Source organism: Gopherus flavomarginatus, chromosome 2 (genome assembly GCF_025201925.1).
Source record: "Gopherus flavomarginatus isolate rGopFla2 chromosome 2, rGopFla2.mat.asm, whole genome shotgun sequence".
Taxonomy (NCBI): Eukaryota; Metazoa; Chordata; order Testudines; family Testudinidae; genus Gopherus; species Gopherus flavomarginatus.
In genome coordinates, this window is record NC_066618.1 from 36,165,999 (window position 1) to 36,180,915 (window position 14,917).

The 14,917-nt window shown below is 42.7% G+C and overlaps 1 protein-coding gene across 1 annotated transcript in view; it reads right to left on the bottom strand.

Moving 5' to 3' along the window:
* The window catches only part of GPR158 (G protein-coupled receptor 158), a 336,022-nt gene that overhangs the window by 306,689 nt on the left and 14,416 nt on the right, over positions 1 to 14,917 (bottom strand). Inside the window, exon 2 of the mRNA XM_050939019.1 lies at positions 10,114 to 10,219. Coding sequence (XP_050794976.1) covers positions 10,114 to 10,219 — 106 coding nt within the window. The remainder of the gene's footprint in view (positions 1 to 10,113; positions 10,220 to 14,917) is intronic.

Consider the following 14,917-nt stretch of genomic DNA (forward strand, 5'->3'; position numbering starts at 1 on the left):
TCATTTCTCACACCACGAAAGACTTACATTTATTGTGACCTAATTTTTATTGTTTTGCTTTTTCTGAAAAGTGGAGGAACAGAAACCCATATACCTGAGACCACAGATTTGGCTTTAATAGATCAGTCCCAAAGGAGACTGGAACAATAACTACACCACCTCATTTTCATCCTTGCACTGAAAGTACTAATGCTACGTTTGCATCATTCCTACAGCCAAACTTTGTTAAACCATTATTGTTACTTGCCCGCATAGTTATCCACCATGTACAATGCAATTTTAACTTCGAAGTTTATTCCATGAAGTACTTATACAACATTTTGTTGGCAATAAATAAAAAGCTCAGGTTATGTGGCTAAATATTACTTTCAGCAGTTCTGAAACTCTGACCTTTCAACTAGGTTTTCCATTTTGAAAAATACTGTAAAGTGTCAATTGAGAAGTGCTGTGAGATAGTGTGACACAGCAGAAATGCTTCAAGGGAGACACTGCAGCAGCTGTGAAAGTACCAACAGCAGAGGAAGAATGGCATCTTGGATGGAAGAATCTATGCAAAAAGCCCAGAATGAAAAAAAAGACAGCGTCCAACACTGTAGTGGGAGGTAGAGAAGTGACTGGCAAGTTATGTTATTGATAGGGAAGTGTCACTATCAGATGTTTATAAGATTTGAAGTAATAATAGATTTTTCTGTGGAAGGACTATTGCCAGTAACTTCACTGCAGTATAATCTTGGTTAAACAACTCCCTGTTATCCAAAAAATGTTAACCAGGGTTGACTTATGTCCCCTGATGGCCCCCTGCATTATAGGTCCTTCATTTGTTTGAAAATTTGTTTATCTAAATACCATGTTATAGACTCATAGACTCATAGACTCATAGGTCAGAAGGGACCAATCTGATCATCTAGTCTGACCTCCTGCACAAGGCAGGCCACAGAACCCCACCCATCCAATTTTGTACAACCCCTATCCCAGGACCGAGTTATTGAAATCCTCAAAAATGGTTTGAAGACCTCAAGCTGCAGAGACACCACCAGCAAGCGACCCGTGCCCCACGCTGCAGGGGAAGGCGAAAAACCTCCAGGGCACCTGCCAATCCGCCCTGGAGGAAAATTCCTTCCCGACCCCAAATATGGCGATCAGCTAAACCCTGAGCATGTGGGCAAGAGTCACCAGCCAGCACCCAAGAAGGAGTTCTCCGCAGCAACTCAGTACCCATCGCATGCAACATCACCCCGCAGACCATTGAGCAGACCTGTCTGGTGGTAATTCAAGATCAATTGCCCAAATTAACGATCCTATCATAACATCCCCTCCATATACTTATCAAGCTTTGTCTTAAAGCCAGGAAAGTCTTTTGCCCCTACTACTTCCCTCGGAAGGCTATTCCAGAACTTCACTCCCCTAATGGTCAGAAACCTTCGTCTAATTTCAAGTCTAAACTTCCTAATATCCAGTTTATACCCATTCGTCCTCGTGGCTACATTAGTACTAAACTTAAATAATTCCTCTCCCTCCCTAACGTTAACCCCCTTGATATATTTATATAGGGCGAGCATATCCCCCCTCAGCCTTCTTTTGGCCAGGCTAAACAAGCCAAGCTCTTTGAGTCTCCTTTCATAAGGCAGTTTTTCCATTCCTCGGATCATCCTCGTAGCCCGTCTCTGAACCTGTTCCAGTTTGAATTCATCCTTCTTGAACATGGGACACCAGAACTGCACACAGTATTCCAGATGGGGTCTCACCAACGCCGTATACAACGGTACTAACACCTCCTTATCTTTGCAGGAAATACCCCGCCTGATGCATCCCAAAATCGCATTTGCTTTTTTAACAGCCGTATCACATTGGCGACTCATAGTCATCCTGCTATCAACCAGTACCCCAAGGTCCTTCTCTTCCTCCGTCGCTTCCAACTGATGCGCCCCCAACGTATATCCAAAATTCTTATTATTAATTCCTAAATGCATGACCTTGCACTTTTCACTATTGTATTTCATCCTATTTCTATTACTCCAGTTTACAAGGTGGTTCAGATCTTCTTGAATAGTATCCCTGTCCTTCTCCGTGTTAGCAATACCCCCAGCTTCGTGTCATCCGCGAACTTTATTAGCACATTCCCGCTCTTTGTGCCAAGGTCAGTAATAAAAAGGTTAAATAAGATCGGTCCCAAAACCGATCCTTGAGGGACTCCACTGGTGACCTCCTTCCAGTCCGACAGTTCACCTTTCAATACGACCCTCTGGAGTCTCCCCTTTAACCAGTTCCTTATCCACCTTACAACTTTCATATTCACTCCCAGCTTTTCCAATTTAACTAACAGCTCCCCGTGCGGAACTGTGTCGAACGCCTTACTGAAATCTAGGTAAATTATATCTACCGCATTTCCTTTATCTAAGTAATCCGTCACCTTCTCAAAGAAGGAGATCAGATTGGTTTGGCACGATCTACCTTTAGTAAATCCGTGTTGCAATTCGTCCCAATTACCATTGACCTCTATGTCCTTAACTACTTTCTCCCTTAAAATTTTTTCCAAGACCTTACATACTACAGACGTCAAGCTAACAGGCCTATAATTACCCGGATCACTCTTTTTCCCTTTCTTAAAAATAGGAACTACATTAGCAATCCTCCAGTCATACGGCACAACACCCGAGATTATCGATTGCTTAAAAATTCTCGCTAACGGGCTCGCAATTTCACGCGCCAGTTCCTTTAATATCCTCGGGTGGAGATTGTCCGGGCCCTCCGACTTCGACCCATCGAGCTGTTCAAGTACGGCCTCTACCTCAGTTGCAGTAATATCCACTTCCATATCCACATTCCCGTTTATCATCCCTCCATCATCGCAAGGTTCCTCACTAGTCTTATTAAAAACCGAGGCAAAGTACTTGTTTAGATGTTGGGCCATGCCTAGGTTATCCTTAACCTCCATTCCATCCTCAGTGTATAGCGGCCCCACTTCTTCTTTCTTTGTTTTCTTCTTATTTATGTGGCTGTAGAACCTTTTACTATTGGTTTTGATTCCCTTTGCAAGTTCCAGTTCAATGCGGCTTTTAGCCTTCCTCACTTTATCCCTACATGTTCTGACCTCAGCAAGGTAGCTTTCTTTACTGATCCTGCCTTCCTTCCACTCCCTGTAAGCTTTCTGCTTTTGTCTAATCCCCTCTCTGAGTTGCTTGCTCATCCAGTTTGGCCTGCAACTCCTGCCCATGGTTCTTTTCCCCTTTCTCGGGATGCAGGCTTCCGACAGTCTCCGCAGCTGTGACTTAAAGTAATTCCAGGCCTCCTCCACATTTAAATCCACTAATTCCTCCGTCCAATCCACTTCCCTAACTAATTTCCTTAACTCTTTAAAATTAGCCCTCGAGAAGTCAAAAACCCTAATCGCAGATCTACATTTGTTTATCCTTCCATCTAGTTTGAACTGAATCAGCTCATGATCACTCGAACCAAGGTTGTCCCCTACCACCATTTCTTCTACGAGGTCCTCACTGCTCACCAACACCAAGTCTAAAATGGCATCCCCTCTCGTAGGTGCTTCAACTACTTGATGAAGAAATCCATCCGCTATCACATCCAGAAAAATCTGACCCCTATTATTTGTGCAAGTACTCGTCCTCCAGTCTATATCCGGGAAGTTGAAGTCCCCCATAATCACACATTTCCCCTTTGTGTTTACTTCATTAAAGACATTAAAGAGGTCTCTATCCATATCCCAATCCGATCCCGGCGGTCTGTAGCACACCCCAAGCACTATCTCAGGGGAAGCTCTAGTTGCTTTTTTACCCAGCGTGATTTTTGCCCAGACGGACTCCGTCTTATCCATTCCATCGCATCTTATTTTGCTACATTTAATTTCATCATTGATGTACAAGGCTACTCCCCCACCTTTGCCTTTCTTCCTGTCTTTTCTGAACAGCACATAGCCTTCAATACCCGTGCTCCAGTCATGAGTACTATTCCACCAGGTTTCGGTAATCCCTATAATATCCGGCTTCACTTCCTGCACGAGTAACTCCAGTTCCTCCATCTTGTTACCTAGGCTCCTCGCATTAGTGTACAAACCTTTTAATTTTCGGCGTTTGGCGTCAGTGACATTCTTTCCCCCGTCGTGCACAAACTGTCTGCCACCAGCATCACCCGTTACTCTGGTTTCTACTCCACTATTCCTCCTTGGATCAAATCTTGGGGCCGCAAGGGTATCCCCGCTCACTTTGTTTACGTCCCTCTCCAGGTTATGTTCTGGCGTGGAGATCTCCCGAACATTTCCCAACCATCTCCCCCAACTTTCTAGTTTAAAGCCCTCTTGATGAGGTCGGCGAGCCTCCATCCTAGAATCCTATTTCCCTCCTTGCCGAGATGAAGTCCATCCTGAGCAAACAGTTGTCTATCCGTAAATGCGTCCCAGTGACCGTACATCCCAAAGCCCTCCTTATAACACCACTCCCTGAGCCATCTGTTGATCGCCATAATCTTGTCCCTCCTTCGTCGCCCTGCTCTAGGAACCGGCAGAATCCCACTGAAGATCACCTGAGCCTCGATGTCTTTAAGCCTCTTCCCCAGTCTGAAATAGTCCTCCTTGATACAGTCCAGTGAGTAACTAGCTGTATCGTTCGTTCCCACATGAAGGATAATCAACGGATTTTTTCCCGCTCCCGCTAAGATCGTATTCAGGCTCAAGTCCACATCCTGTATCTTAGCCCCCGGCAGACAGCACACTCTTCTGTTCTCCCGATCCGGTCTAGTTACAGGCCTGTCTACTCTTCTCAGTAGAGAGTCTCCAATCACGTAGACTTGCCTTTTCCTGGTGACAATGCGATTCTCCGGTCTATCCCCCACAGCAGCTGGCCGTGATTCCTCCTGATTTGTATTTGACCTCACAATCCTCCTAGGGCTCGTACTTGATGTTGCCTCCACTGACTGCTCCCCTCCATCTGCAGGACTAGCTGCTTGCCTCTTCTTCCTTGCCGTTACTCCTTCAGCAGCCCGCTGTGTTCCATCTTCATTTCCCAACTCAGCAAACCTATTCCTGAGTTCTATTTGTCCATCGCTGGCCCGTCTTATCCTCTGTCTGGTTCTCCTAGTGACATGCTTCCACCGTCCACTTTCCTCACCCAACAGTCCCTCCTCAGAGTCCTTAGGTCCTGCTTTTGTCTGCTCGCCTGAGCTTGTCCCCTGTGCCTCATCATGTCTGTGTTCCATCATCTGCTCAAATCCCCTTCTAAACTCAGCCAGAGTTTCCACTTGCATCTCCAGTCCCCTTACCTTTTCCTCCAGCAGCTCTATCAGACGACACTTCATGCAGATGAAACTCCTTTCAGGTGCTCCCTCTAGGACCATGTACATGCCGCAGCTGCCGCACCCAGTCATCCTCAGTGTGTCTGCACCTGCTGCCTCTGCCTCCATCGTAGCGCTGCAACTCTGTGCCTGGCAATCCACGCCTCACACCGCACCGCAGGCCACCGACCAGCGCAGGGCTGCCTCTTCCCTGGTCTGCCTTCCCGGTTCCTCTGCCTTGGTCTCCCCTGCAACCTCCCCCCGGGCACTCCCACTGAAACTCCCCTGTTAGCCGCTCTGTTCGCCGCCTCCTGTGCCGCTGCAGCTGACTGTGCCGCTGCCTGAGTGCCTGGCTCCTTATATAGGACCCCTAATCAGGTAAGCCCCGCCCCCAACTCAGGGCTCAGCCTCGCTCTCAGCACACAGCCCCTAGCAGCCTGCACACACACTCACTCACACACAAACACCACAAACTACAAAAACCACAAAAACCTGCTCCTCCAACAGCACTCCCACTGAAACTCCCCTGTTAGCCGCTCTGTTCGCCGCCTCCTGTGCCGCTGCCGCTGCCTGAGTGCCTGGCTCCTTATATAGGACCCCTAATCAGGTAAGCCCCGCCCCCAACTCAGGGCTCAGCCTCGCTCTCAGCACACAGCCCCTAGCAGCCTGCACACACACTCACTCACACACAAACACCACAAAAACCTGCTCCTCCAACAGCACTCCCACTGAAACTCCCCTGTTAGCCGCTCTGTTCACCACCTCCTGTGCCGCTGCAGCTGACTGTGCCGCTGCCTGTTTGCTTGTTCCAGAGAAATAAATGGTGCTCTGTTACAGTTTAAAGATAAAATGTCAAGTTTTTCTTTAAGTTAAACCATTAGTTTCTGTTTTGTTTTTGAATGGACGAAGAGCAAAACCTGTATTTCCAAAGTGAATGATTTACCAGAGATCAAGGGGAATAAAGATTTTGTTTTCATGAATCAGAGAATATAGTTTCTCACTAACATTGTGCATCTAAAGTGAAATGGTAGGTGCCCATGCAGCAGGGGCAGAGAGTGGGGCGTGGGTCTTTTCTACACCTTTAGAGGTACAGCACACAGACAACGGAATAGAAACATAAGAGTTGCCTACTGGGTAAAACCAGTGATCCAACAATTCCAGTGCCTGACAGCGGCCAGTACCAGATGCTTCAGAGGATCTGCGATCTCTAAATCATACCCTTAGACTCTGATCCAAATTTAATTGAAGTCAATGGAGAGAGATTCCTATTAACATCAATGGGCTTTGGCTCAGGCTTAAAGTGACCCACAATACAGAGTGGATTTCAACATTTTCAAATGACTGGAATTTACTAAACAATTCTGTCTATCATGCACAAGGCTAGTCGAGGTCACACATATTGAGTTGTATGGTCTCTGCAGGGGTAACAGGACTAAGAGCATTCAGATACTATGGCAATGAGTTTGATAAATGTACTTAAACAGGTGATGGGATATTACTAGCCCTAAATAAAATAATCTTATTCATGATAATTGGTTGCACACAAGAGTGTCCCTAAGAACACAGAACTGAGGTAAAGAATTGACCAACTGCCCTTATTAAGTTCCTTCCTACTATTTCCTCTTTTTCTTCCCTACAAAGACTCTCCAAATTCTCCATAGACAAACTTCCTGTTTGCTGCTTACACAAATTTGTGCCTAAAGGCCTGTTATTCATTGACTGTGCTAATTAACAGTATGTTTTAAATATGTTAAAAAACATATGAGATGAAGGGAGTTACAAGAAAACACACAGGTTAAACTTTGCTGTGAGGGAAGAATCTGTCTTAGGGAACATCAGAAGCCAAGAAAGGACTCTGTGCTGGAACACGGAAAGGCGCTGCAGCTCCATAAGAACTTTCCTGTATTACAAAAACTTTGAGGGACGAGTAAGAAAACTGCATAAACCATTATTTTACTAAACATTCTGTTCAGTGATTGACCCATTATAAGACAGCCCTGATTGAAAGCCTTGGCATATCTTCCTTCTTGAGTAAGATCTGTGCCTGAGAGTTTTCTAGAAGCTGGAGAGTTAATATGGTGAACAGAAGACGGTAGGAATAAAGCACCTGGCTCACACACGCATGAGCTCCATTTTTCTTATACAACATGGAAGGAAGCAAAAGGAGCAAACAGAAAGGCCTAGAGGCATTGAAAGCAGCCTCAGATGCGTACTTCCTCCTCCCCAAGCAAGTAGAAGCCCCTCAGAAGGACCACCACATAGTGGCTAATTATTTTTGTTATGATAATGTCAATCATGTCCTAGGACACTGTCTAGATATTCTAGAAGGAACAGTCCCTGCTCTGAGGAGCTAACAATCTAAGGACAGACAGGTTAAAGAGAAGAAGGAGAATAGACACTGTGTATATACATTATGTTTCCCCTCTCCAAAAAAAAACAACCAACCCTACATTCAAAGAACATTCAAGTTGCAAAGTCAAGCACTCATAAATTATGATATGCAAGAATTAAGGCAGCTCATGCAACCTTATTTCGGTCCCCTTGTGCATTTGTATTATGAAAGTTTTGCAATTACATGATCACACACTATTTTTCCATAGGTACAGCGGCCATCACTGGAATTTTTCAGTGCCCAATGAGGTTACTTTTGGTGACTCCCCGAAGCCAAAAATCACATTGTGCAGTTGTAACACCAACAGACCCCAATTGTCAAGATCGAACCAGGGACCTCTGGAGCATAGTGCACGAGCCTCTACTGTATGAGCTAAAAGCCACACAGCCATTAACTAAGGCTGTAGCAGACTCATTAATATCCAAGTGGTCTCGGCCCCGCTAGAAGGCACACACCACCACACCCAGGAGGTGTGTGGGTTACATACTTCCCCCAGCTGAGGAAGCGCATCCCAAGCATCAGAGACTTCCCAGTTGAGATAACACACAGCCAGCATCTAACCACACAACTAAATTTACCAAAATAACACTCCACTTGCCTCACGTGCTGTAATAAAATGGGAGGCATGTAAAATTACAGCAATTTTACTAAACGTCACATTCAAAGGGAAACCCCTTTTTCACAGCCAGGGTGCTCTGTCCAGGATACCATTGTTAGGCCTCAGGTTTGGGAGGAAAGTTTGATTATGGAAATATGTCTCTGTTGGTTTGACTCGGTGACCTCACTTTCTAAAATATAAAGGATAGGGCCTGGTCTGCTGCATATTAAAGTAAATGGAAAGACTTCAGTGGGCTTTGGATAAGGCCTAAAGTGAGTTAAAGACCAGTACTGTCCTCTTGTTTCATTGTTCTCTCCATTTTAATTTTAATATATTTTGAGGCTCCCTCGAAGATTTTTCCTTTTCTTCTTGGTTGCAGGAAGAAATTTAACCCAACACTCACACTCACCCTGCTTATGTCTCTGTTTGTGACTTATGGGAGGAGAAGACAATACTTTCCCACCAAAAAATACAACTATTGGCCTTAAGCTCAGGACGACTATCACATTTTAAAGGATGGCATTCACTGGGGATGAGAGCTGAACAGAAAACTGTTTTACCATCGCAGGAAAATTTTCAAGATTTCAAAGGTTTTCCTGTCCTGAGCCTGGACAAAAAAATCAAAAGATCCTGAAAACTTTTGCAAAGTAACAAACAATCTGAATTTGTTTTAATTCAGGTCAGTGTAAACGTTTCATTTTAAACAAATTTAAACTTTTTAAAAACTATAATAACCTTAAATTTTAAAACAAATTTGTTTCCAAAAATGAAAAGAACAATTTGTTTTCAAAGAAATGGAACATTTTTACAACTTCAGAACTATTTTTTCCCCAAAAAGAGTTTTTTTAACTGAGAAATCTGCTGAAACCAACCTTTTCCCACAAAGTTTTTCTTCTACTAATTGACATTTTACAACACAACACATTTTGTTGAAAAATTTCCTATCAGCTCTCCTGATGACACCACCACCTAAAGCAGAGGAAAGCAACAATTGTCTATGTATGTTTTAATAACTATTTGAGAGTTTTTCAGAGGTAGAAAGCGTAGTTAGATGCCCAATTCCTATTGAAAGTAAAGGGGAGTTGGACACGACTTCAATTTGTGCCTTTGAAAATATCCCCCATATAAATAAAAATACTAAGAATCTAATTAGTATTCTAATCGGTATTCCAGTGTCAAAGTCTCATTGCATACAGGTGACTGTCCAGTCTGGATGATCTGTGATGCAGCTACAAACTGAGCTAATCACAGACCCTTGAGAGAGTGCAACTGAGAGGAGAGAGAAGTGGTGCAGGAAGATGTGGAACACTGAAATATTTAGTCAGCTCTGTCAAAGTGTTAGCATTTCTATTTTAAGAGTAAAAAAATACAAAATCCAATTTTCCCTCTTAGTGCATATTACTCTTCCAAATGAATATACAAAAACAAGTCTTTTTGATCGAATACCATCAGCATTTCAACCAGTTCTATTATATAATCCACAATGGGTTTGCCAGCCAAAAGTGATAAACTTTAATTGTAAGGCTATTTTAAGATGTTGTATAAAGTGATGTCTATTATTTGACTCTCAAGCAGAACTTCATAAGTCATTTCACAGATAATCTTCTTTGCCGCTAACACTGTTATGTCTGCACAGTGAGATTCAGTTTTATTTTGTGCTGATATTCCTACTATTCATATACTACCATATTACCCTGAGGCACAGAAAAATCTTTACAGCACAAATTGCCTTTAAAGAAAAATATAAAACAACACAACATACAATAAACACAAAGCAAAGTGTTACATGATGGAAAGATAGTTTTTACTATTACAGTTGAGTTCAATTCTCTAATGGGCTTACCTCAGAATTGTTGAGATGGCATTTGTGAGTTCCTGAAAACCATCCCTCACTTGAACATTGGTCAATGTCCACCTTCTGCAGATTTATGTCAACTTTGACAACACCTCTGAAATAAGAAAGCCGCAATTAATACAGGGACTTTGGAGCAACTGGTTCAACTTTTATATCTGTGAATTGTGTGCATGTACAGAGCACAAAGCACAATTACATCTTTATTGTATTTGGTACAAAATGTTTAATCTAAATACAGAATTTTGTAAGAGATCTGAAAACAGAAGATCAGTTGCTGAGGTAATGGCTGCAGAGAGATCCTCTGTGATGTTATTGCTCCCTGACATGAATCACCATGAGACCAGAACTCACAAGATCATTATTTTAGATCTAAAGCAATCAGCAAAAGTAAAATGGTAGGTAAGAATAAGTTATATACTCAGGTAATTTGATGTGTCTCAGTCGTTCAAGTTTTAGGGCCTAGCAATTGCCTGGTACTTCTGGCCTTCAGTTCTGATTTTCAGACCAGAATATATCCGAGATTAGCACATATGGGATACTCTCTGGAGGGGATAGCTTTAGTTTCCAGGTAATACAATAAGCATTACACTGCCAGAAACTGCCAGCCACATCATTCTAAAAGACTAACCACCTTCCAAAAGACACACATGCCCTATTGTCTACTCTAGAGGGAGCTATTTACCAAGGTAATAAGACCCAAATCCTGCTCCTGTTGAAGTCCATGGAGAAAGCTCCCATTGACTTCCAAGTAGCTCAATAAATCCTAAGAGAAAAAATAAAGCATGTCCTTTGGAGTGCATTGCTCTACTCCATTGCAAACTCTTTTTATTATCCAATACACACAGCACCTTAGCCAAGGGAGACCAGATAGCAAGTGTGAAAAATTGGGACGGGGTGGGGAGTAATAGGTGCCTATATAAGAAAATGCCCCAAATATCAGGACTGTCCCTATAAAATCGGGACATCTGGTCACCCTACCTTAGCCCCAGGCCTGATTTTTCATTTGAATTACTTGCCTCATTTAGTTACCATTTCAATTACCCATTTTGAATCATGTGATTTCTGTTCTGTGTTTCACTGATTTACTAGTGTAAATGAATATACAAAACACAGGGCAACAGAGAATTGGGCCCCAAAGATGCTCCAGAATGTGTAACAATGGACTATGTGTTGTGCTCACCGAGCTACTATGCAGCAGGACTCTATTGTACTGGTGCTTTCTCCCCTCCCCACTACCACTTAACCATCTGCTTCTGGTTCTAAAGCAGCCACCTTGCCAAAGCTACCTCCCATCACTCCCGGCTTACATCTTCACATCTGTCCTCAGCCCCATCACATTACCCTCAGCATGTTTCTTTCATCCATCTGCTGACTGACCTTCACTTGCCTGCTCTCCCTCCAGCTCAGGCAACACATATCAATAACCAGAGCTAGCCAAAAAAGGAAATAAATTTGACAAAAAGTTTGAAATTTCAAAGTCATTTTCCTTCTGAAGTGACTTTTTTGTCTCAGTTCATCCCCGCCTTGGTCTTTGGGGAGAGGGCAGCTCACAAATAATGGGATCCCCAAGTGGGCATTTCTCATTTCTCCCACGTGGAAAACACAATTTGTGTGATTTTGTACAAGCCCTCTGACCTTGAGTCTCTTCTTACCATTCTCCTCAGAGGGATGGGATCCCACCAGGGAACAGACAAACCTCCACCAATGAGGCAAGGACTCCTCTACCCAGTCCCCACAAGAAACCTGTGCAATGGACCCGTGAACCTGACCTCAAGCCCCTGAAGGAGATCATGGTCCAGTGGTTAAGGTGTTAGCAAGGAACTCAGGAGTCCTGGCTTTGAGCATCACAGACCACACAGCAGGTCTCAGACAAGTCACTTAATGTCTCAGTGACTCACTTATATCCTTTACCTCACAGGGGTGCTGTGAGGATAAATACATTCAAGATTGTGGGGTGCCCAGAAACTACAGTAATATAGGCCTTATAAGTTCCTTAGATTGACAGAAGCCAGGAGCCCAGATAAAGATACTCTCTAAATCCAACATCCCATCTGCACTCCCAAGTATAAACTTCCTAGACACCAGATGTGTAGCAGGGCCCTTCTCCGCTCCCCACTACCACTTAACCATCTGCTTCTGGTTCTAAAGCACCAGTACAATAGAGTCCTGCTGCATAGTAGCTCGGTGACCACAACACATAGTCCATTGCTACACATTCTGGAGCATCTTTGGGGCCCAATTCTCTGTTGCCCTGTGTTTTGTATATTCATTTACACCAGTATTAAGCAAGGGAACAATGCCAACATTCTGACTCCACAGCATTTTACACCAATGTAAATGATTTCACAAAGTGAAGGACAACAGACAATCAAGTCCTTGGTGTCTAGGAAATTCAAAAGGCTGCTTCCAGTATATACATCAAATAAATGAGCAAGCATTCTCTCAAGAATCATACTCATGTGCCAGGAACTTAAAAGCTTTCATCATCAAAAGTTTCTCCCACAGTATTAGAAGATTCCTTCCACTGCAAACAGACTGATCCAATTTCCAGTTAATCACACTGTGTTACAAACACCTCAAAAGGGACAGTATGAAAAGCAAAAAATTTTTCCTTCCTTTCTCTTAGAATAGTCAGTAGAATGAATTAGTACTGAGGAGATGTATGTTCATCTTCAGAGATTACATACCTGTTACTAGTATTTGACTAGTATCGTGTGTTTAATTATAAAAGGTTTTAGTGCAGTGTTTTTGTAAGGGATATTATATAATTGTGGGACAATGCCACACTAAAATGTCATAGTAATTAGAATAACTTGCAGAGCATAAATTTAGCAAACTTCAATGTTGAATCCTCAAACTCATTAAAGTTTCGAAGAAGCCAAACTATGCTAAAAAGCACAGCCTCGTTTTGCAGCCATTTACTTTATGAAAAAAACATACCACTGCAAAGTCTTAATTTCCACTACCAAATACAGAGATATCCTTACAAGCTACGGATTGCCAGCCTAGCACTTTCAGCCAGTACTCATGGCCTTCTTGGATCTGTGCCCCCCCTGAAATGCATGACATCAGCTGTGGGCTCTCTAAATTTAACCTGCTAATTTCAGATTAGGAATCCAATTGCTTAACATCAGTTTTTTAAAGAATGTGACATGTTTATTATGCCAACAATATTACTCACAAACAATTAAAACAATTAAAGCTATGTCTATAACACCTTAATCTTTTCGTGATGTACAAGCTAATTATTTTTCACAAGAACCTTGTATGGTTGGAAATACTACTATCCCCATTTTACTGACGGAGATACAGAGTCACAGATGCACTAAATGACTTCCTCAAGTCCATGCAAGGAGCCAGAGGCACAGCCTAACCCTAACTCAGAAACTCTTGACTTAATCCACTAGAACATGCAGCCTTTTTTGGTAAGAGCATAGTCTACACAAGTAAGACTGATTATCATAAAACAGGAACAGAGCAATAGATTCATTTAATCCTTTGGGCCATTTATGACCAAATTCAGACTTCTTGTAAGCAAGTGAAACTCCACCAAAATCAACAGTTACACTGACTTAGAGTCTAGTTCATCTATCGAGGAGATTTTATCTGAGATTCAAAACAATTCACCACCTCTCAGACTCATTTTATCCTCTTCATGTAAAACATCTTAAAGTGCTTCTTATGTTCAGCCATAAATTATAAAGTATTAAGCAGACATTTTTAAATTCATTCATTCATCATTATGAATTCATTGTTAATATTTAGACAAACACATTTAGTTCATATCTTTGTGCAAATTTACATCTATCCTATAAAATACATTCAGAAGTGCTTGCTGGATTTGCTTAAATGAGGGTTTGGGGATTGTTCAGCCCTCCACAGCCTGCCTCAATCCAAATCAAAAGATCTTTCATATTTCAGGTACCGAAGGGGTGAGTTTGGCCAGGAATAGGAAAGTATGGCTTACTAGTTTAGTATTTTATATGTGATGTAGGTGTCAGTGGATCAAGATTCTTGAGCAGAGTTTAGTCCTCAACCTTATTAGACTTCACAGTGCTTCCAAGCTTCTGACGGCATGCAAACAGTAACAAACTGTCTAGGTGCATGTGATTGCTCACAGCATTCAGTTAGCTCCTAACTCTGCCCATCACAAATTTCACCACTCAGGCATGACCTGGAGCACTTTCAGATCTTTAAAAACACATACAGGCCAACAAATGGGGTTTGCAGGGTAGCCAGTCCTGCAAAGTATTCATTTCAATGGGGCACTGCATAAACACAGGAGGAATCCAGTCCTGCAAAGGAACTTGCATGATTGTAGCCAAACTCACTTGCCCATGATAAAGCAGAGGCTTTTGCAAGTGTTGGAAACCTCTCATAAACATTAGCTAAATATTTTCTTCTACTTGCTCTGAAGAAACTGGTTCACCTGCTGAAAGATCTGTGATGAGTCATCCTTATTAGAGCTGCAGCAGCCTCACCTGGGAGACTTTATAGAAGCCTTAGGGAAGGCGGGCTTCACTTCCTGTTAAGGAAGAGAACTTATCCCTTGTGTAGATTTTGTTTTTAATTGTTAGAAGGGAGGGTTATTCCCAACACCCTTTTTTTCTCCTAAAAAAGGTTGGGTGTATAAGAGAGAAAATAAGATAATTTAAGAATTTCCTAATCACTCTAAGAGTGGGGGTAAAACTATAAAGCCTTTGTCTACAACAGTAGGCTGTGCTGTGTGGGGAGCAAGCTGTCATACAATTCCTATCATGATTAAGAGCTATAAGGGGATGGAAAAGAGACC